Source organism: Coffea arabica, chromosome 6e, assembly GCF_036785885.1.
Source record: "Coffea arabica cultivar ET-39 chromosome 6e, Coffea Arabica ET-39 HiFi, whole genome shotgun sequence".
Lineage (NCBI taxonomy): Eukaryota > Viridiplantae > Streptophyta > Magnoliopsida > Gentianales > Rubiaceae > Coffea > Coffea arabica.
The window spans coordinates 43,082,107-43,106,756 of record NC_092321.1 but is presented as its reverse complement, the minus strand read 5'-3'; the positions used below and the strand labels follow the sequence as shown (position 1 = coordinate 43,106,756).

Here is a 24,650-nt window from a genome sequence, read left to right as displayed (position 1 = left end):
TTGGGGACGATTATTGGATTCGAGCAACATTTCTCAACTACCTAACCCAACAGGTAAAGGAACTTGGTAAGTCTAAAAGAGTGTTTTGAGTGCTATACACGAGGGTGAGTGATACACTAAGGGAGTGAAGTGAGGACATTTTGCACTATTTCTTCTTGTTACTAACCTTTTGCAGGGCATCAAGAGAGGCATGGAGCAACAACAACCACCCACTGACTACTCTTTGATGTTCACCGCCATGAAGAACGAGCTCAGGCGAGTTAGTGAGCAACAAATGTAGGAATTACACACTCGCTTTGATGAACTCTCCAAGAGTCTCACACGAGGCTCTCGTTCTAGATCTCACAACCGGAGTAACCAAGACAACGGGGGAGCAAAAAGTGAAGCGTACTCGTGTAGTGAAGATGATGAACATGCTGAGAGGCCTACGAGGGACACGTCTAAAAATGAACTCAAGGGACTCAAAATTCAAGTCCCGCGTTCAAAGGCAAGAGTGATCCCGAGGCTTACTTGGAATGGGAAGGCCGTATCGAGATGGTCTTTGACTATTATGATTATAGCGAGGAACAAAAAGTGAAAGTTGCCATCGTTGAGTTCACCGACTACGCCCTAGTCTGGTGGGACCAAGTAAGAACCCAAAGGAGGAGAATGGGAGAACCACGGGTCCGAACTTGGCAAGAACTCAAGGCCCTGATGCGTAAGAGATTCGTTCCAAGCTACTACAACTGCGATCTCCACGCCAAACTTCAAACCCTCACTCAAGGAAACATGAGTGTGGAGGATTACTACAAAGAGATCGAGATGGCCATGATGAGGGCGAACCTTCAAGAAGATAGTGAGGCAACCATGGCTAGGTTTCTTAGAGGTCTCAACCCTGACCTTCAAGAAGCCTTGGAGCTCCAACATTATTTGGACATGCACGACCTTCTTGAACTCGCTATTAAGGCGGAAAGGGGAAATAAATTAAGACGAGGAGCACGTACTTTCCAATCTTCCAACTCATCTTCATGGAGGGGCAACCAACCACGAAGAACGACACACGAAACTGGGAATTCGGCCACACCAACTTCTTCTAGCCGAACTCAAGGTAATGCTCCTAACCGAAATTCCTATTCTACCCCTAACAAGGTTGCCGATGCATCCAGGTCCACCTCGAAGGCACCACATGAGACTCCTAAGACTAGAAGTAGGGATATCAAGTGCTTCAAGTGCCAAGGGTTTGGACATATCCAATCCCAGTGTCCAAACCAATGAGTCATGTTAATCACTCACAACGGTGAAATCGTGTCCGATGACGACGAATGTGAAGGAACGCTCGACATGCACAGGAGTGATTGCATAGAGGAGGACCCGGGTGAGGAGGAATGCTCTCCTACACATGGAGAAATAGGGTGCTTGGTGGCACGACGAGTGCTAACCGCCCGAGTTAAGGAGGATGAGCAACTACAACAGGAAAACTTATTTTACACCCGTTGTAAAGTAAGTGATAAGATCTGCAGTCTCATCATTGACGGTGGGAGTTGCACGAATGTGGCGAGCTTGCTCATGGTTGAGAGTCTAGGCCTTCCTACCACTAAACATCCACACCCGTATCGCCTCCAATGGCTGAGTGAAGAAGGTGAGGTACGTGTCTACAAACAGGTATGCATTCCTTTCTCCATTGGCAATTACATAGATGAGGTTGTGTGTGATGTTGTGCCTATGCATGCGACACATATCATCCTTTGGGAGACCTTGGCAATTTGACAAATCCGTCACGTTTGATGGTCGAGCAAACAAATACACTCTCTTGCACAATGGCAAACGCCTGGTCCTCACACCACTCACACCTGCCCAAGTGTATAAGGACCAACTTAAGCTACAAAGAGAGTGTGAACAAGACCGCCAAAAGAGGAAACAAAAGGCGGCCGACCCTGGCAAATACTCCACTTCTACGAGTGAGCATTCGACCACGGGTCAAGTGAGCACACCTGGTGATACGCATGATCATTCACCCATTAAACCACCCACTAGGAAGCAAAACATGATCATTAAGGCTAAAGATGTTAGAAAGGTTATAAATTCTGATCAGCCTATACTTCTCATGATTTGCAAGCATGTGCTCTTAGATGTTGCTGAGCTCGATAAGGCATTGCCTTCGAGCATGGTTGCTCTTTTGCAGGAATTCGAGGATGTATTCCCTGATGAGGTCCCTGATGGTTTACCACCCATTCGTGGGATTAAGCATCAAATAGACCTGATTCCTGGAGCACCCCTACCCAACAAACCAGCTTACCGCATGGGTCCTAAGGAGACAAAGGAGCTTCAAAGGCAAGTTGATGGCCTATTAGGTAAGGGTTGGGTACAAGAGAGTTTAAGTCCTTGTGCTGTGCCTGTGATACTTGTCCCCAAGAAGGATGGTACTTGGCACATGTGCACAGACTGTAGGGCTGTAAATGCTATCACTGTCAAATATCGTCATCCCATTCCTAGACTTGATGATATGCTTGATGAACTCGATGGTGCTATCATTTTCACCAAAATTGATTTAAGGAGTGGCTATCATCAAATTAGGATGAAAGAAGGCGATGACTGGAAAATGGCCTTTAAAACCAAACATGGTCTCTATGAGTGGCTAGTCATGCCTTTTGGACTGACTAATGCCCCCAGCACCTTCATGCGCGTAATGAACCATGTTTTGAGAAATTTTATTGGCAAATTTGTCATTGTTTACTTTGATGACATTCTGATATACAGCTGCAATGAACATGAGCATTTGGAGCATGTGAGACTAGTTCTTGAGACACTTCGACAGGCGCGTCTATACGCTACCCTTAAGAAGTGCACATTTTGTACTAATGAGCTTGTGTTTTTGGGCTATGTCGTAATTTCGCAGGGCATCAAAATGGATGAGTCCAAGATTGAGGCCATCATGCAATGGCCAACTCCTACATCTGTCCCTGAGGTGCGTAGCTTTCTTGGGTTGGCAGGCTTCTATCGGCATTTTGTCAAAGACTTTAGCACCATTGCTGCCCCAATGACCGCCGTGACCAAGAAGAATGACAAATTCCATTGGGAGGAAGCCCAAGAACAAGCATTTCTTACCCTCAAAAGCAAACTCACACATGCACCTGTTTTAGCATTACCCAACTTCAACAAAACTTTTGAAATCGAATGTGATGCTTCTGGTGTAGGTATTGGCGCAGTCCTGATGCAAGACAAAAGGCCCTGTGCCTTCTTTAGCGAGAAACTGGGAGGAGCTGCCTTAAACTATCCCACGTATGACAAGGAGTTGTACGCATTGGTGAGGGCCTTGGAGACCTGGCAGCACTATATTCACCCTCGGGAGTTCGTGATACACACCGATCACGAGTCATTAAATGGGTAAGCTTCATTGACACCTTCTCCTATGTCATTAAGTACAAAACTGGCAAAACAAATGTGGTAGCTGATGCTTTATCTCGTAGACATTCCTTGCTAGCTGTTCTTGATGCCAAGTTGTTAGGGTTTGAGATGATCAAAGAGATATATATCCATGACCATGACTTTGGGGAAATCTATGCATCTTGTATAAAGAGTCCACATGGAAAATATTTCTTGCACAATGGATTTTTATTTTATGTGGATAAATTGTGTGTCCCCAACTCCTCTATTCGTGATCTTTTGGTTAGAAAGGCCCACAGTGGTGGTCTCATGGGACACTTTGGCATTGTTAAGACTCTAGTCATGTTACAAGAGCACTTTTACTGGCCGCACATGCATAGGGATGTTGAATGCATGGTTGGTAGATGTGTCACTTGTCACAAGGCAAAGTCTAAAACAAATCCATATGGCCTGTATACCCCGTTCCCTATTCCTCACTTTCCTTGGGTAGACTTGTCTATGGGCTTTGCCTTAGGCCTACCTAGGTCACCAAGGGGTAATGATTCCATCTTTGTCGTAGTTGAAAGATTCTCTAAGATGGCACATTTTATTCCCTGTCACAAAACTGACGATGCATCTCATATTGCTACGTTGTTTTTCAAAGAAATTGTCCGTCTGCATGGCATGCCTAAGACCATTGTTAGTGATAGAGATGTAAAGTTCTTGAGTTATTTCTGGAAGACTTTGTGGTCTAAGCTTGGCACTAGGTTGTTATTCTCCACCACCAGTCATCCACAAAGCGATGGACAAACTGAAGTTGTCAATCGCACACTTGGTACTCTACTTCGAGCCTTGATTAAAAAGAATCTCAAATCTTGGGAAGAGTGCTTGCCACACGTAGAGTTTGCCTACAATCGCACCGTTCATAGTGCTACACACTACTCACCTTTTGAGATTGTTTATGGCCTTAACCCTTTGACCCCTCTTGATTTGGTACCCTTACCTTCCTCTGAGCACACAAGCTTAGATGGGAAAAAGAAGGCTGATTTTGTGCGCAGGTTACATGAAGCCGTTCGAGTAAACATTGAGAAGCGTACTCAGTAATACCTCCAGCAAGCCAACAAGCACCGTCGTAAGATGATTTTTGAGCCTAGAGATTGGGTTTGGCTACACTTGAGGAAAGAGCGATTCCCCAAGCAGCGTCAGAGCAAATTATCCCCAAGAGGTGATGGACCCTTCCGAGTGCTCCAACGAATCAATGACAACGCCTACAAATTGGAGCTACCTGGGGAATACAATGTTAGCGCGACCTTCAACGTCACGGACCTGAGCCCATTTCTTGATGAGGAGGATCCTGATTTGAGGGCAAATCCTTCTCAAGAGGAGGGGACTGATGTGTGCACGGATCTCAGCCCACGTAATGACCCAGTCCGAGTTTCATTGGGTCTAGTCACACGTGCACGGGCCAAGCTATTCAAAGAATCCCTCCAAGCCCTTGTTCGCGTTATCCAAGACCAACATGGAGCCCATAGAGTTGTTGAAGGCTTGGAAAGGGACAATCCAACTATCTACACCTTGATCCAAGCCCAAGAAGAACCAAGTGGGCCTCCAAGAGAGTCGGTCGAGTAGGGCCTTAGTCCTTAGTACTTGTTAGATTGGATTAATTTGTCTTAGTAGGTCATCGGGCCGGCCCATCTTGTCCACCAAGATGGTCGAACCCCTCTTCTTGTTTCTCTAGGGTTTTTGGTAAATCTTAGCCTATAAATAGGCTTGCTTTGTAAGGTTTCAAACACAAGTTTTATGAATAAAGTTCTTAGTATTTTCGTTTTCTTCTTAAGAAAGAATTCGAGCCTTAACTTGCTTTGGTAAGGGTTCTTGAGCAATCTTGCGTCTTCTCCTTGATTGTTCAACCGACCTATCCACTGGAGTATTCACCTTCGCTGGAGTCGTCGTTCTATCGCCTTTAATCAAATCGTGCCGTCCGTTTGATTCTAGGATCCGCAACCCAAGCGTTGGACGACCTCGCTAGATCCTTGGTCAAACGTGCTACGTGTCTCGAAACTAGTTGTTCGAGGAACGTATCAGAGGTGCAAGTGTTCAAGGCTCAAGATGATCAAGAACCTCAAGAACCGCAAAAGGTGGTACAAGTGATCAAAGTTCAAGGTGATCAAGGATTTCAAGAAGAGGTAGGTCAAAACTTTTGATTCTCATTTGTTTTTCTTGGTGTAATTTTCTGGTTTGGTTGGAACAAGAGGTAACAAGACAGATTTGGCAATAAAAGTTTGACTTTCCCTCTAGTTTGTTTTTGCTCTACCCGACTCCTCCTCCTCTCTTTGCCTTGCGTTCAGTTTTTTTTTTTTTTTTTACTTATCAACGAGCAACACAACACTTGTCCGAACTGGAATAAAATTCCAGATTTGTTTTCGGCCCACAATGCACAAGTAACGCCCAACAATTCGTCAAGATTCCCCACGCAAGCTCCAAGATTTCAAGAGTTTCAAGATTAGTTTCAAGAACCTCAAGAAACCTAAAATTCTTGTAGATTTCCTCCAAGATTTACAACACCAACAAGTTTAATTCCCAAATCAGTTTAGAAAATTAACTAAAACAACTCGGATAACACCAAAGAAACTCGGATAGATTGGACAACAAAAGGAGAACCCTAGCCGCACCCAAGTCCGACCTTCTTGCTGTCCACGCGACGCTCAACTACCCAAGGCAGTTTCGCACGAGCAAGACACAAGGCTATGGACGGAATTGAAGACGATAATGACTCAAAAATCTGAAACAAGCCGCGGCCAGATTTGAACACAACACGAAACCAGAAATTCAACGCGACAAAGGAAGAAATAAGTGCGGGCAGATTTGACAAGCAACAAGGTGATGCTAACGGCAGAATTTGATGCACAATTGACGACCAGAATTCACCACACTATGTCGGACAGAGTGACACCAACAATTAATAAGAAAACGGGCAGACTTAGTTATGACACAACAATAAGAACAAATGACCAAAAGAGCGGACAGATTTGTTTGACCACAACGACACGACCCAAACAGAAATTTAGCGACGCAAGAACAAAGATGCAATCTTTTTTTTTTGACACCAGGTAGTGGAAAAAATAACACAAAATCTCAGACACAACTATGAAAAATGAGGATATAACGAAAGATACCTCCACCTAAGCTCTGATACCAACTGATACATTCCTCGATCAACACGTTTCGAGACACGTAGCACGTTGCCCAAGGATCCAGCGAGGTTGTCCAACGCTTGGATTCCGGAACCTAGAATCAAACGGACGACACGATTTGATTAAAGGCAGTAGACGACGACTCCGATAAAGGTGAATACTCCAGAGGAATAGGTCGGTAGAACAATCAAGGACAAGACGCAAGATTGCTCAACACCCTTGCCAAAGCAAGTGAAAGGCTCGAATTCTCTCTCAAGAAGAAGAATAAAAAATAACAAACCTTATTGATAAAACGTCTACCTAAAACCTTACAAAGCAAGCCTATTTATAGGCTAAGAGTTACTAAAAAACCCTAAGAAAACAAGGAAAAGGCAGTCGGCCATCTTGGGGTCAAGATGGGCCGACCCATGCTCAACTAACTAATTAATCTAACTCTATTAGCTACTAAGGCCTAATGCCCTACTCGGCCAACTCTCTTGGAAGTCCACTTGGCTCTTCATGGGCTTGGATCATAGTGTAGATAACTCGATTGTCCCCTTCTAGGCCTTCAATATCTCTATGCACTCCATGTTGGTCTTGGACAGTTCGGACAAGACCTTGGAGTGATTCCTTGAATTGCTTAGCCCGTGCATGTGTGACTGGACCCAATGGTACTCGCACTGGGTCATTGCGTGGGCCTGGGTCCGTGCACACATCAAGAGGTGATTGCTCTAATGGATAGGTCGGTAGAACAATCAAGGACCTTCGCGAGATTGTTCAAGAACCCTTGCCAAAAGCAAGTAAAGGATCGAATGCTCTCAATAATTGAAGAGAAACAAATCAGCATTTTATTATGAAAATTGTGTACCCGTTAACCGTACATAGTGAGCCTTTATATAGGCTAAGGGGCTAATGAAACCCTAAGAAACTAGATAAGGAAGGTCGGCCACTCTTTGGACAAGGTGGGCCGGCCCATGACTCAAATAAACTAATCTAATCCAACTCTAAACAATTGAACCTAACACTAAGGCCTAGGGCCTAGTCGACCAACCCTTCATGGGCTCTCTTCGTGGGCTTGGATCATCATGTAGACAACTTGATTACCACCTTCCAAGCCTTCAATATCCCGATGGACTCCTTGTTGGTCTTGAACATTTCGCACAAGAGTTTGAAGTGACTCCTTGAAGTGTTTGGCCCGTGCTCGTGTGACTGGACCCAATGGAACTCGAACTAGATCATTACTTGGGCTAAGATCCGTGCACACATCATCTTGTCACCATTCGTGCTTCAATTTGTGGGCAAATTGCTTTCAAGAGGACGGGAATGATGAGAACATGAAGATTAGCAAATCGATTTAGTTAGCTAATCAGTCCAAGTTGTGTCATTTATTTAGTTGTGTTAAGCAAGGGTTTGTTTGTCATTTACCTTGCCAAATTGAGTCGTTTATTAGGGATTAAAAATTTGGTCAAACCTTGTTTTGGATAGCCGAATTAAATTGGTTATTAGTTTAGTGAATAAGTGAATCCAATTCACTTTAGGGTTTCTAGTTTAAGTGAATCCAATTCACTTTAGGATATCAAGTGTATGGCTATATATAGCCAAGGCAAGAGACCTTCATAATCAGTTTTTGCATATAATAAAAGTCGTGAGCTTTTCACTTTTCTCTTTCCAAGAGAGTTTCTTTGAATATTTGAGAATATTTCTCAAGTTATTCAAGTGAACTTGTCAATCAAGTAACTCCTTGGTTGTGGCGTTCCTCTACCTATAGTTTGGTTCGCTAATTCGTTAAGTAGTGGGTTGAGATAGTATCAATATTGTTCGCTACTTCGGGGATTAGATTGGGTCAAATTTTCACTGCTCAAACCGTTGGTGATTGGTTGTCTAGATCGTGTCAATTGTAGATCACATCACAACACTTTTCCCCTTGGCCGATTGCTCAACCTTCGTGGATGAACAATTTCTAAATTCGGCCTCCCTTTGTTTCCTCTTTTGTCAGTCTAAGTCACATTCTCTTTGCAACTTAAGTTGGTCCTCATACACTTGTGAAGGTGTGAGAGGTGTTAAGACCATCCTTTTACCATTGTACAAAAGAGTATATTTATTAGACCTACCATCAAAAGTAACATGCTTATCAAATTGCCATGGTCTTCCTAGTATCACATGAATAGCATGCATAGGGACAACATCGCATATGACTTCATCACAATACTTTCCAATCGAGAAAGGAAGACGTACCTACTTGTAGATGCGGACCTCTCCATCTTCACTCAATCATTGAAGTCGATAGGGAATGTTTGCTTGTAGGTGGCTCTAAGCTCTCTACCATTAACAAGCTTGCAACATTAGTGCAACTCCCGCCATCGATGATGAGGCTGCACACTTTGTCACTTACTTTACACCGAGTGTAAAATAAGTTTTCCCTTTGTAACTGCTCATCCTTCTTAACATGGGCGGTTAGCACTCTTCTTGTAACCAAGCAACCAATTTCACCTTGGGTTGGCGAACACTCCTCCTCGGCCGAATCAAGATCACCCTCTTCCTTGGTCAAAACCGGCATCTCCTCACAATCATCATCATCCGACACAACGTCCCCATTATGAGTTATAAGCATAACCCTCTGATTCGGACATTGAGATTGGGTATGCCCAAAGCCTTGACATTTGTAACACTTAATGTCCCTACTCCTAGTCTTAGGAGCTTCTTGAGTAGGCTTTGAATTAGACCTGGACGGATCAACCACCTTGTTAGGAGTAGAATTGAAATTTCGGTTAGGGAAGTTACCTTGGGTCTGGCTATGTGCGGATGGTGTAACCGAATTTCCAGCATCGTGGGGAGTTCTTCTTGGCTGACTTCCTTTCCATGTATTCAGGTTTGTGGGGGTATAGGATCGGACACCTCTCCTTTGTTTCTTTCCCCTTTTGGCCTTAATAGCTAGTTCAAGCAGTTCACCCATTTCCAAGTAATGTTGTAGCTCTAAAGCTTCTTGAAGTTCAGGGTTTAAACCCCTAAGGAACCTTGCCATTGTAGCCTCACTATCTTCTTGGATGTTAGCCCTCATCATGGCCATTTCGATCTCCTTATAGTAATCCTTAACACTCATATTGCCTTGAGTGAGAGTGTGTGATACGTTCCTCGATCAACACGTTTCGAGACACGTAGCACGTTTGCCCAAGGATCTAGCGAGGATGTCCAACGCTTGGAATTGCGGGGTCTAGAACCAAACGGACGACACGATATGATTCAAGACGGTAGACGACACTCCGATGAAGGTGAATACTCCAGGGGAATCGGTCGGTAGAACAATCTAGGACAGAACGCAAGACTGCTCAAAACCCTTGCCAAAGCAAGTAAAGGAATTGTAACTCTCGAACGTAAGAGAAAACAATACTGAATTTTTATGATAAAACGACTACCCTAAAACCTTACAAAACAAGCCTATTTATAGGCTAAAGTGACTAAAAACCCTAAGGAAATAATGACAAAGAGTTCGGCCATCTTGGTGTCCAAGATGGGCTGGCCCAATGAGCTATGAAGACACATTAATACAATCTAACAAGTACTAAGGTTAAGGCCCGATAGGGCCGATCCTCTTGCAGGCTCACTTGGGTCTCCGTGGGCTTGGATCATGGTGTAAATGGCTTGATTGTCTCTCTCTAAGCCCTCAATATCTTTGTGCACTCCATGTTGGTCTTGGACTACTCGAACCAGGGCTTTGAGTGATTCTTTGAAGAGCTTGGCCCGTGCACGTGTGACTGGGCCCAATGGAACTCGCACTGGGTCGTTACGTGGGCCGGGACCCGTGCACACATCAGTCCCCTCCTCTTGAGAAGGATTTGCCCTCAAATCTGGATCCTCCTCGTCAAGAAATGGACTTAGGTCCGCGACGTTAAAGGTCGCACTAACATTGTATTCCCCAGGTAGCTCCAACTTGTATGCGTTGTCATTGACTTTTTGGAGTACCCGGAATGGTCCATCACCTCTGGGGGATAATTTGCTTTGACGTTGCTTGGGGAATCGCTCTTTCCTCAAGTGTAGCCACACCCAATCTCCAGGCTCAAAAATCATCTTGCGGCGGTGCTTGTTGGCTTGCTGGATGTATTGCTGCGTGCGCTTCTCGATGTTTGCTCTCACAGCTTCATGTAACCTGCGCACAAAATCAGCTTTCTTGTTCCCATCTAAGCTTATGTGCTCAGAGGAAGGTAAAGGCACCAGATCAAGGGGGGTAAGGGGGTTGAAGCCATAAACAATCTCAAAGGGAGAATATTGTGTTGCACTATGCACGGTTCGATTGTAGGCAAATTCAACATGAGGTAAGCACTCCTCCCAAGACTTAAGGTTCTTTTTAATCAAAGCCCGAAGTAAAGTGCCAAGTGTGCGATTGACAACTTCAGTTTGTCCATCGCTTTGTGGATGACTAGTGGTGGAGAATAATAACCTAGTGCCAAGTTTGGACCACAAAGTCTTCCAAAAGTAACTCAGGAACTTCACATCCCTGTCACTAACAATAGTCCGAGGCATACCATGCAGACGGACAATCTCTTTGAAGAATAAAGTAGCAATATGAGATGCATCGTCAGTTTTGTGACAAGGAATAAAATGTGCCATTTTAGAAAATCTATCAACTACCACAAATATGGAGTCATTACCCCTTGGTGATCTAGGCAAACCTAGCACAAAGTCCATAGACAAGTCCACCCAAGGATGGTGCGGGATAGGTAATGGGGTATACAAGCCATATGGATGTGTCTTAGACTTTGCCTTGTGACAAGTAGCGCATCTACCAACCATGCGTTCAACATCACTACGCATATGAGGCCAGTAAAAGTGCTCTTGCAACATGGCCAGAGTCTTGGTGATGCCAAAGTGGCCCATGAGACCACCACTATGTGCCTCTCGAGTCAAAAGATCACGAATGGAAGAGTTAGGTACACATAGTTTATCTACATGGAATAGAAATCCATCATGCAAGAAGTATTTTCCATGAGGGGCCTTAACACAAGCAACATAGGTATCACCAAAGTCATGATCATTTGTGTAGAGTCCCTTAACCATTTCGAACCCTAGTAACTTGGCATCCAGAAGAGCAAGCAACGAATGTCTACGTGATAGTGCATCAGCCACTACATTCGTTTTGCCAGTCTTATACTTAATGACATATGAAAAGGTGTCAATGAAGCTTACCCATTTGGCATGTCGCTTGCTTAACTTGGGTTGTCCCTTGAGATACTTCAATGACTCGTGATCAGTGTGGATCACGAACTCTCTAGGGCGAAGATAGTGTTGCCAAGTCTCCAAGGCCCTCACTAAAGCGTACAACTCCTTGTCGTATGTGGGGTAGTTTAATGCAGCTCCTCCCAGTTTCTCACTAAAGAAGGCACAAGGTCTCTTGTCTTGCATGAGGACTGCTCCAATACCTACACCAGAAGCATCACATTCAATTTCAAAAGTCGTGTGAAATTTGGTAATGCTAACACGGGTGCATGTGTGAGTGTGTCCTTGAGGGCGTGAAATGCTCGTTCTTGTGAGTCGCCCCAGTGGAACTTGTTATCCTTCTTTGTAACGGCGGTCAATGGGGCGGCAATGGTGCTAAAATCTTTGACAAAGCGCCGGTAAAAGCCCGCCAATCCAAGAAAGCTGCGCACGTCAGGGACGGATGTGGGAGTTGGCCATTGCTCGATGGCCTCAATCTTGGATTTGTCCACCTTGATGCCCTGCGAACTTACCACATAGCCTAAAAACACAAGCTCGTTAGTACAAAAGGTGCACTTCTTGAGGTTGGCGTACAGATGCGCCTGTCGAAGTGTCTCAAGAACTAATCTCACATGCTCTAAGTGCTCATGCTCACTACGGCTATATATCAAGATGTCATCAAAGTAAACAATGACAAACTTGCCAATAAAATGTCTCAGCACATGGTTCATTAGTCGCATGAAGGTGCTAGGGGCATTAGTTAAGCCAAAAGGCATCACTAGCCACTCATAGAGACCATGTTTGGTTTTGAAGGCTGTTTTCCACTCGTCGCCCGCCTTCATCCGAATTTGATGATAGCCACTCCTCAAGTCAATTTTGGTGAAAATTATGGCACCATCGAGTTCATCAAGCATATCATCAAGTCTAGGAATGGGATGACGATATTTGACAGCGATAGCATTCACAGCCCGACAGTCAGTGCACATACGCCAAGTACCGTCCTTTTTGGGGACAAGTATCACAGGCACAGCGCAAGGACTTAGACTTTCCTTTACCCAACCCTTACCTAAGAGGCCATCAACTTGCCTTTGAAGCTCCTTGGTCTCCTCAGGGCCCATGCGGTAAGCAGGTTTGTTGGGCAATGGTGCTCCAGGAATGAGGTCGATCTGGTGTTCAATTCCCCGAATGGGTGGTAAGCCATCAGGGACCTCGTCAGGGAAAACATCCTCAAATTCCTGCAAAAGAGCAACTATGCTCGCAGGCAACGCCTTGTCGAGCTCAGCAACATCCAAGAGCACATGCTTGCAAATCATGAGAAGTATAGGCTGATTAGAGTTCACCACTTTTCTAACATCCTTAGCCTTAATAATCATGTTGTGCTTCCTAGTGGTAGGTGGTTTGTCATGCATACCCCTAGGTGTGCTCCCTTGACCCTTGGTTGATGGCTCACTTGTAGAAGTGGGGCCTTGACCAGGGTCTTTTGCCTTTAGTTTCCTCTTTTGATGGTCCTGTTCACACTCCCTTTGCAACAGTAGTTGATCCTCATAAACTTGTGCAGGTGTAAGAGGTGTAAGGACCTTACGTTTGCCATCGTGCAAAAGTGTGTACTTATTTGCTCTTCCATCGAATGTGACGTGTTTGTCAAATTGCCAGGGCCTTCCCAGAATGATATGCGTAGCATGCATAGGCACAACGTCGCACAGGATGTCATCAGTTTATGTACCAATTGAAAAGGGAAGGCGGACCTGTTTGAAGACTCGTACCTCGCCATCCTCACTTAGCCCCTGGAGGCGGTAAGGATTGGGATGCCTGGTAGTGGGGTGTCCTAAACTCTCAACCATTAGCAAACTGGCCACGTTTGTGCAACTCCCACCGTCGATGATGAGACTACACACCTTGTCGCCTACCTTACAACGGGTGTAGAATAGGTTTTCGCGTTGTAGCTGCTCGTCCTCCTTAACGCGGGCGGTTAGCACTCGTCGTGCCACCAAGCAACCTACCTCTCCTCGTGTAGGCGAGCAAGCCTCCCCAGCTGCCTCTTCTTCCATGCAGTCGTCTTCGACCAGTTCGGGCATCTCCTCACATTCGTCATCATCAGACACGATTTCGCCATGGTGAGTGATGAGCATGACCCGTTGGTTTGGGCACTGAGACTGAATATGGCCAAAGCCTTGGCATTTGAAACACTTGATGTCCCTACTCCGAGCCTTAGGAGTCTCATGCGGTACCTTTGAAGTGGACCTGGATGCATCGGACACCTTGTTAGGTGTAGAGTAGGCATTACGGTTAGAGGTGTTACCTTGGAATCGGTTAGCAGAGGTGGGTATCGCCGCACTTCCTACTTCGTGGGTCGCCCTTCGTGGTTGGTTGCCCCTCCATGAAGTGGTGTTAGAAGATTGGAAAGGACGTGCCCCTCGTCTTAGCTTTTTCCCCCGCTCGGCCTTGATAGCGAGTTCTAGAAGGTCGTGCATGTCCAAGTAATGTTGGAGCTCCAAGGCTTCTTGAAGGTCGGGATTGAGTCCTCTAAGAAACCGAGCCATCGTGGCTTCATTGTCCTCTTGAATGTTGGCCCTCATCATGGCCATCTCGATCTCTTTGTAGTAGTCTTCCACACTCATGTTGCCTTGAGTGAGAGTTTGAAGTTTAGAATGAAGATCGCGATTGTAGTAGCTAGGAACAAATCGTTTGCGCATTAGTGCCTTGAGTTCTCGCCAAGTCCGGACACGTGGTTCGCCCATCCTTCTCCTATAGGTCCGTACTTGGTCCCACCAGACTAGTGCGTAGTCGGTGAACTCCACGGTGGCAACTTTAACCTTTTGTTCCTCGGTGTAATCGTAGCAGTCGAAGACCATCTCGATACGGCCTTCCCACTCCAAGTAAGCTTCAGGATCACTTTTGCCTTTGAATGCGGGGACTTGAATTTTAATCCCCTTGAGTTCGTTCTTAGGCGCGTCCCTTGTGGGCCTCTCGGGTCGCCCCTCATCCTCACTAGCGGAGTAGTCTTCGTCATTTGCCTCTTTGGTGCTGTGGTTACTCCGATTGTGGGATCTAGAACGAGAGCCTCGTGTGAGACTCCTAGACAACTCGTCAAAACGATTGTGTAATGTCTCCATTTGTTGTTCGCTGATCCGCCTTAGCTCATTCTTCATTGCGGCGAACAACAAGGAATGATCGGTGTTTGCTTGTTGCTCCATGTCTCGCTTGATGCCCCTGCAAAGGTTAGTAACAAGCAAAAGAAAGTGCAAATATAATCCTCACCTCACTCCCTTAGTATATCCCTCACGCTCGTGTGTAGTGCTCAATTCACTCTATAAGACTTACCAAGTACCTTTACCTGTTGGTCTAGGTAGTTGAGAAATGTTGCGCGAGTCCCACAATTTGTCACCAACTTTTCCCACAAGAGTAAACAAGAGTGAAGGACACGGTTTGGATGAGATTGTGGTGAAGGAAGAACGGTTTTGGAAGTCTTAGGGCGGTAGACAGATTTGGAAAATATTGCCAAGAAAGGGCATTCTAAGAATTCCTAAGATGTAGGAGTAGTTTCCTAAAATGTAGGAGAATATCCAAAAATGGAGGAGAAAAAATAGGAGCTGTCCAAGAGCTATCCAAGTAGGTTATTTAGTCTCCTAACTAAGTTGGAAAACAAGTTGGAGTTGGAAACTTCCTTTGAAGACCTTGCTTAAGCAACTTCCTAATTCTTCTCAAAACAGCTTGGTCTCTTCCCTCCTTCAACCGAAAATTTCCAGAATTCCTCCCTCTTATTCCCTTCCCAAAGTCGGCTAAGAGAAACCCTATAAACCCTCTTAAGCAGCCGCCCACTATGCTCACAACACAAACCAGAATTGGACCACTGAAATTTCCAGATTTCTTCCTTCTTGAACCCCTCCCAAGGTCGGCTATTGTCTCCTATTAAACCTCCCCTCACAGCCGCACACTTACCCAAGCAATTCGGCTCCCTCTCTACTCCAAGAACAAGAAATTCGCCCTCTCTCCTACAAGACAGTTTTGGTCCTTGTCACTCCAGAAATTCGGCTCCAATGGACTCCCAAGGGCATGCGAGTGATGTTACTCAAGAACCTCCCAAGAAATTCACTCCTCAATCAAGAAGACCACGAATGGATGCAAGATCTTACAAGAAACTTTTTATAAGAAAGGAAGTGCAAGTGTTCAAGGCTCAAGGTGATCAAGTTGTTCGAAGGGTGGTTCAAGTTTCCAAGACTCAAGATCAAGAACCCCAAGAAGAGGTTGGCCAAAACTTTTGAGTTTGTTTCCTTTTCTTTTTCTTTTGTTCGAATTTTTCTGTTTGGGTACAAGATGCAATAAGACAGATTTGGCAATAAGAAGTGCGGTTTTCCTTCTTGGTTTTCTTGCTACCCGATTGCTCTTCTTGTTTCTTTTCGGTTCTGTTTTTTTTTTTTTTTTTAACTTGGTAATAGAACTACACCTGGCCGAAAGGGTTCAAAACCAGATTCTGATCAAGTCCTAATTTAGTACAACCAACAGCCCCAAAACTCCAAGATTTTATCAAGAACTTCCAAGAACTTCAAGAAACTCAAGAAACCTAAAAACTCTTGTAGATTTCCTTCAAGATTCACAACTCCAACAAGTTTGCTCCACAAATCAGTTTAGAAAACTAACTAAACAACTTAGATTAAACAATCAAACACTTGGACAGATTTGGCAACCACAAGAACCCTAGCCGCACAAAACCCTAGCCGCGGTTTTCCTTTTTTTGTTTTTTTTTTTTTCAGTTTTGGCTAGGACCAATTGCTGGGCAGAATGGTTGCAATTCGAGTACAAAATCTGGGCAGATTAGAACTAGCAACAATACATGCGACCGACCAGAAATTTGACGCGACCAAGAACAAGAACTAGCGGACAGAATTTTTTTTTTTGTTTTTTTTGGACAAGCGATGCAAACAGATTTTGTTTGTTTTTTTTTTTTTTTTTGACTAAAAACGGACTCAACAACAAGACTACGACCAGAATTTCTTGACAACACAAAGAAAGGAAACCGCACAACAAGCAACAATGCTAATGAACAGATTTTTTTTTTCTTTTTTGTAAAACAAGGCAGCGGAAAATAAGAAAAACTAAGACAAGACTACGGATATAACGAAAGATACCTCTACCGAAGCTCTGAAGCCAACTGATACGTTCTCGATCAACACGTTTCGAGACACGTAGCACGTTTGCCCAAGGATCTAGCGAGGATGTCCAACGCTTGGAATTGCGGGGTCTAGAACCAAACGGACGACACGATATGATTCAAGACGGTAGACGACACTCCGATGAAGGTGAATACTCCAGGGGAATCGGTCGGTAGAACAATCTAGGACAGAACGCAAGACTGCTCAAAACCCTTGCCAAAGCAAGTAAAGGAATTGTAACTCTCGAACGTAAGAGAAAACAATACTGAATTTTTATGATAAAACGACTACCTTAAAACCTTACAAAGCAAGCCTATTTATAGGCTAAAGTGACTAAAAACCCTAAGGAAATAATGACAAAGAGTTCGGCCATCTTGGTGTCCAAGATGGGCTGGCCCAATGAGCTATGAAGACACATTAATCCAATCTAACAAGTACTAAGGTTAAGGCCCTATAGGGCCGATCCTCTTGCAGGCTCACTTGGGTCTCCGTGGGCTTGGATCATGGTGTAAATGGCTTGATTGTCTCTCTCTAAGCCCTCAATATCTTTGTGCACTCCATGTTGGTCTTGGACTACTCGAACCAGGGCTTGGAGTGATTCTTTGAAGAGCTTGGCCCGTGAACGTGTGACTGGGCCCAATGGAACTCGCACTGGGTCGTTACGTGGGCCGGGACCCGTGCACACATCAGTGTGCAACTTCAAGTGGAGATCTCGGTTGTAATAGCTGGGAAAAAATCTCTTGCGCATCATTGCTTTCAGTTCACGCCAAGTTCGGACTTGTGGTTCACTATTCCTTCTCCTTCCAGCCCTTACTTGATCCCACCAAATTAATGCATATTCGGTGAACTCAACAGTAGCAACCTTCACCTTTTGTTCCTCGCTATAATTATAGCAGTCGAAGACCGTTTCAATTCGGCCTTCCCATTCCAAATAAGCGTGAAGATCACTCTTACCTTGGAAGTTTGGAACTTTAATTTTAAGTCCCCTTAGCACGTCCTTGGCATTGTCCTTTTAGGCCTCTCGGATCTCTCTTCATCATCACTAGCCGAATAGTCATCATAGTTCAACTTGTTAGAACCGCCTCGGTTTCGGTTATTGGACCTGGACCTAGAGCCTTTGGTAGTTCATCGAACCAGTTATGCAATTCCTCCATTTGTTGTTCACTAATCCTCTTAAGTTCGGATTTCATGGCGTTGAACATTATTGCATAGTCGGCTGCCGGATTAGCTTGCTCCATCTTCTTTCTTTTGCCCCTGCCAAGAGTTAGCAAGCAAGAAAACAATACAAATATAGCCTTACTTCACTCCATAAGTGTTTCGCTCACGCTCGTGTTTCACTCAAAATCACTCTAATAGTCTCACCAAAACTCTTACCTTGCCGGATCGAGTAACTTGAGCAATGCCGCACAACCCCAAAATTGTTCACCAACCTTTCTCACAAGAGTAACCAAGGGTGAAGACACTTAGGATATGAATTAGATCACGTTTTGCAGATGGATTTAGGGGTTTCCTAATGCGGATGGACCAACAATTCGAGAATAGGAAAAGGAAACAAGCGGTCCACCAGTTTCCTAATTTGAATGGACTTAATCAAGTGAGAATAGGAGAGTTATTGATACGAACCCAACAGTGATTGGAAGAACTCGTATTCCAACAAGCAGGATCTAAACACGTGACTCCAAGGTTTGATTGTACGAAACCCTAAACCTCCTTAGAGTCCCTTGGATGAGAACTAAGATTGATTCTTAACCCTCAAGAAAAGATTAAAGGAACTTATGGTTATTGGTAGAAGAACGCCACAATCAAGGAGGTACTTGATTGATAAGTTCGGTCGAATAACTTAAGAAAACTCTCAAGTATTCAAAAGAAACTCTCTTGGAAAAGAGAATGTGAGAAAACTCACGAAAATTGTATTAAAATTTTGACCATCTTGCATGAATAAGACTAGGGCTATATATAGCCTTACAATGACTAAAACCTAAAGCTAATTGGACCCAATCTAGACCCCTATGGTTCGGCCATGATAAGACAGCGTTTGGCCAAAATTATTAAGCTAAAATTAATAACTAAATCAGCAAGATAAATGACAAATATACCTTATTTAACAAGACTAAACAAACGACTTTAATATCTTCGGGAATTACTAATGAAACTACTGCAAAGTGATCAATACAACTCTTTTGGAAGGGTATTGGTTCATCATGTTTGTATCATTCCCCTCCTCTTGAAAGCGATTTGTCCCCAAATCGACAGTGCGCTTGGAGGACAGCCACATTGGAAATAAATGAAGGGTCACGAGCCAAGTTAAATGCCGTTTGGTCAGCTTCATGAGGCTCTCAAACAACGACATGCACCAAGGTAGGAAAGAGCTTGTGTAATCCAAAACTCTCTAAGTGGCCTTCGAGCATGGATTGCCATATTGTCACCTACATAATAAATCACATAGTTAGCCGTCATAGGTATAAAACGATGCAATAGCTTACCATTCACGTGCACAAGATAAGGATCTTCATAATGATGCTTATTGAGGCTAGAAAAATCTCGAATCTGGTTGTGCAAGGTGGTATAATTCGACTCTAGTTGTTGCTGATTTGGCACAACTTGCCCATCGGGAGAGAGAACAATAAACCAATCATGTTGCACATCCGTAGATGCATGAACCAGCGAGGTAAGAACAACATTCGAATCTTGATTGTCACATTTGTGTGCGTCACCCAACATAAGTGGCAGCAATGAAGTAAAACGCACTCCATACGAATCACATGGATTTGCACAAGTTGGAGATGGTAAAATGAGCTCATGGTGACTAGCTTTTGGACATGTGAATAAGCATGAAAGTTCACCACTTTTCGCTGGAAGAAGCATGCAATCGGGTTGCAAGTCTTTAATCATAGTTGGGAATTTTTGGACAGCTTTACAACCTACAATAACAAAATAACCTTCAACTTGAAATTTTCGTGAAATTGGATAAAGAAATAATGGGACATCATTAGCTAAATGGTAAGAAAGTATAGAACAAGATTTAAATGTGAGAACTCCCTTGGACACGTCATTATTCCTTCCATCAACCAATTCTTTTTTTTTTATAATCAATTAGTGCCCTTTTATTGATCTAACAAAAGGTGAATACAAAGTTAAGGAAGCCACGAGGGCAACCGTCATCAGGGGCCATCATGAGGAAACCGCCTAGAATACCTAAAACAGCCAATCCCAATTCGATCAATATTATACATGCCTCGCACAACCCTCGGTAAAGAGCAGTAGGAGGGAAAAAAGGAAAATTGCTTCGTGTCACTACCAAAGGCAGCCAAAGAATCTACCACTGCGTTGCCTTCCCGGTAGATGTGATTGCATGAGAGCTGTGCAATAGAAATTTGCCCAATACGACAGAGTATCGACTTCGCAGATGCGGGAATACCGCCGTGCCCCTTTATAGCATCAATCATCACCTTAGAATCACCCTCAACCATCAGCATTGTTACACCCAATAGACTACAAATTTCCAGCCCCGTGCATAACGCCCTAGCCTCAGCCTGCAGAGAGGACACACCTGAATAGCCCTCCGCAAATGCAAATATCAACCGGCCATTTGAGTCCCTTAGTATCCCCCCTCCCCCAGTCCGGTGGGGATCCATTCGCGACCCATCAAAATTCAATTTGCAGCATCCTTCCGGTGGCCGAGTCCAATGGACATAGCGCACTTGAAGAGGCATATGAAATTGACTTAGCTTGTAAACTATCGTATGCCAACATGGACCTAGGCATTGCCATCGCAGAAATGGGAACTTTGAAGCCAGCAATTCTCTGAGGTCCGCGAGAATCCTATGTGAAAGGGTTTGGACCGTTAGGACCTGCCCCTCATATACGTACCCACATCTCGCACACCATAAATGCCACAAAATTACCGCAGGCACCACTCGGGTGAGCCACCTTAGTATCCAATTCGGAGATGTATTGAGCCACCAACACATACATCGCTCTCGCACCAGCTTGCCAAGGGAAGAGAAAGCAAATGGTAATTCGAAGAACTCCCAGACTGCCACAAGGGTACTGCCGAAAGAAAAAATATGTTGCAACATTTCAGAGGTATGTTCGATGCAGTAATAGCAGCGTGAAGGGCTGTGAACATTGAACTTAGCTAACACATCCGAGACCGGCAACTTGGACTGCAGAAGGCGCCATATCAAACAAGAGAACTTTACGGGTAAACCATCCACCCATACGTGTTGGAAGACCCAAGATATTCCAGCATCCGGGCCAACGAACTTAATAGCATAATTGATGGTAAATCTCCCCAACGGAGCGGCCAACCAAGAGAGTTCCATCCTCTGAACCTTCCATCCAACAGAAAAACTTCGAGCCAATCCGGCCTAGCATTTCCGGTGGAAGAACCCTACTCAATTTCCCAACATCCCATTCACCCTCTATCCAGTAGTCAGACACCCGCTCCCCGCCCGCAAGATGAGGGAACTGCCACGCTAAAGGCCCAACTCCCAACCAGTTATCCCACCAGAACGAAATCTGCCCTTCCACCAAGTCCAAGACAGCATAATGCTCCACCAGAGCTCTGGCGTGCAGCATACTCCTCCAAGTAGCCGAAGCAGTAGGCGTCGGCTGCACCTGGTTCGGGTGAGAGCCGTTGCAATATCGCATCCGCATGAAGTCAGACCACAGGGAGCCCCCTTGTCTAAGCCGCCACCATAGCTTACATGAAAATGCATGTACAATAGTGTGCAGCGATCTTATCGCCAACCCCCCTGCCTCCTTCGGCTGACAAAGACGTGACCACGACATCTAGTGTCTTCTCTGCTTTCCATCAGCCGAGCCCCATAGGAAGTTCCCCAAAACCCGATGGATGGTAGAAATTACTCCCTTTGGGGGGTTCATCACCGACAATAGATATACCGGCAGAGATAAAAGAACTGAGTTTAGAAGAACCAACCGTCCGCCGAAAGAGAGCCACTTAGATGACCAACTCTTTATCCTAGCAGTAATTGAATCCACCATTCCCGTGAAGAGGGAACATATTTTTCTCCCCACAAACAGAGGGCATCCCAAGTATCTAATGGGGAAACCCTTAAAAGAAAACCCCGTCAGCCGAGCCACCACTGCCCGCCTGGCGGGAGGACACCAGGTCGGCGTAAGGAAGCAGCTCTTAGACTTGTTAACAAGCTGGCCCGAGCAATTTTGATACGTCTGTAGCACCTACATCACACACTGAAGTGACCTGGCATCCCCTCGAGAGAACACAATAATATCGTCAGCATATGCCAGGTGAGTGATAGGGCAGTTATTCCTTCCAACCGAGAATGGAGTAAAACTGGAATCCTGCAGTAAGGCATTAAGACCCCGCGACAGCACCTCTGCCAAAATGACAAACAAAGCAGGTGAGAGCGGATCCCCATGCCGTAATCCACAAGCAGATTTAAAGAAACCACATGGCTGACCGTTCACAAGGACAGAAAAGTGGCAATTGGAAACAAGACGCCAAACCATGTCTATGAAAATTTCCCCAAAGCCAAACGCACGCAATACCGAGACTAGGTATACCCATTGGACTTTATGATAAGCCTTGGCCATGTCCAACTTAAAGGCCATATTGGCTCCACGGACCCTCTTATTAATAGCTGATATCAATTCCTGGGCCAACAAGACATTATCCGATATCAATCTACCTTTAACAAAAGCGCTCTGTTGAGGGGAAATGATTTTTGCTAACACTCCGTCCAGCCGGGATGCCAAAATTTTTGAAATTATCTTATTAACAAAGTTACACAGACTAATAGGTCTAAAATCCGTAAAACGAGCCGGGTTGTCAACCTTTGGAATAAGTGCAAGTAGAGTTGAAGCATATCCCACCGGCAAACAGGCACCCACGAAGAACTCCTGAACCGCCGAGACTACATCCTCCCCCACAATTCCCCATGCCAGCGTGAAAAACTTGCCCGAAAACCCATCAGGCCCAGGTGCCGACTCCCAATCCATAGAAAACACTACTTTCCTCACCTCGTCGCCGTCAGGGACCTTTTGCAACACCCCATTCTCTTGATCCCCCACCAACCGAGGAATGAGCTTAATCAAACCTGATTCTGCCAATGGGTCCATATGCCCAGGGCCCGAGAATAGTGTGGAAAAGAATTGTTCAGCCATGCCTTTGATTTGACTGATGTCCTCCTCCCAAGTTCCGTCTTCCTTTTTAATCCGATGGATATGCAGTTTGGCTCGTCGCTGTCGCACCGTGGCATGGAAGAATTTGGTATTTGCGTCACCCTCCCGTAGCCATTTAGCTTTGGCCTTCTGCTGCCAAAACTCCATCTCCTTACATAGTTCCCGCTTGTGTTGCGCCTAAGCGAGACCCAAAAGAGTTTGATTCTGTTCGGATTGTTCTGCCTCAAGGGCAGCTTCCCGTTCCCGGACAGCTTCCTCCGCCACCTGCACACGATCAGCAATATTGCCAAACGTCTCCCTGTTCCATTTACTCAATGCGGATTTAACGCCTTTTAACTTCTGTAACAATCTGCGAAGAGGCCGACCCTGTACAGGCAGTGCCCATGCTTGTTGAACCACCTCCAGAAACTGGTGGTGCGAACCCCAGGTATTCAAAAAATGGAAACTTTTGGGCAAAGTACCGTGCAAAGGTTGTGAAGAGATCAAAAGAGGGGCATGATCTGATCCAGTTCTGCTCAAATGCAGGACCAAAGTGGTGACTCGTAGTTTTTCCCACTCCGAATTCACCAGTAGTCTATCCAATCTTTTCCAAACCCGGGATCTACCAAACCTATTATTACACCAGGTGTATTTGGATCCCGAAAATCCAACATCACATAGCTCAGAGTGCTCAATCAGGTTCAGGAAATCCTCACCTTCCGACGGGGTAAAAGGCCTCCTACCCTTCTTCTCTTCAGCAGTGACCACAACATTAAAATCACCCACCAAAACTGTAGGGAGGTCTGCAGAACAGACCGAAGCCAAATCCTCCCACAAAGCAGCCGTTGAGTTTCTATCACACGCAGCATGTACAAAGACAACCAAGACTTCACAAGCAAGCAACGGGTTTGTCATCCGTAGAGCAATAAATTGGGCACTCTGAGAAACAATAACTGCCGACTAGGAGTGATCAAAGAACACCCAGATGCGGCCTTCCATATTTGCTAGCACTTGAGAAAAATTTAACTTGACCCGCACGTACCCCAACCAGGACACATCAAGCATTGGCTCGCACAAAGCAACTAATGACAGCGAATGTAACCGACCCAACTTACGTAACCTCGCTAATGTTGGCTTATTCCCTACGCCCCTAACATTCCAAAAGAGCGACTTGATCATTTAGACAGTAGGGATAAAGCGTGGGTGGAAGACGAACCTGTCCTCTTTACGCGACGAGCCACAGTGTGCCAGTCATCCTGGGGACGAAGCCCATCCAACCTCTGGCGAAGCTCTTGCATGGATAGTTGCACAGTGGGCAGCTTTCTGGGAGAGAGATTCATCTCCCCCACCATGCCCATTTGTTTCCTTGTGATATCAGCCGAAATATCTGCATCAGCACCATCGTCCCCGTCTACCTCCCATGCGACTTTTTCAGCTAGACGTTCCAACTCCTTGGCAGCAGCGCCTTGGATTGCTTCATCCACCAAATGTTCCAAAGCCCCCCGATGACCAGGGCCTAGGACAACATCTGGCTCACTAGTGTGAATACCCTGACCCATCAAACCCGAAGCACCCGAAGCCGCAGTGCTTTGCTCTTCCACCCCTGTCACGGTCAGGGCTTTTGGGGCAGCCAGTTGTTGAGAGTTCA

At 45.2% G+C, this 24,650-nt stretch overlaps 1 protein-coding gene across 1 annotated transcript; it reads right to left on the bottom strand.

Annotated features, from left to right (window-relative positions):
- Nucleotides 1–23,200: 23,200 nt before the first annotated feature.
- On the bottom strand, nucleotides 23,201–23,917 carry LOC140009887 (uncharacterized). Its single transcript, XM_072056222.1, has one exon. The coding sequence runs from the start codon at nucleotides 23,915–23,917 to the stop codon at nucleotides 23,201–23,203; it is 717 nt and encodes a 238-aa protein (XP_071912323.1).
- Between the last annotated feature and the right edge of the window lie 733 nt (nucleotides 23,918–24,650).

What these genes read in the sequence shown, in the direction of transcription:
- LOC140009887 (XM_072056222.1), bottom strand. Translation starts at nt 23,917, where the DNA reads ATGACAAACCCGTTGCTTGCTTGTGAAGTCTTGGTTGTCTTTGTACAT.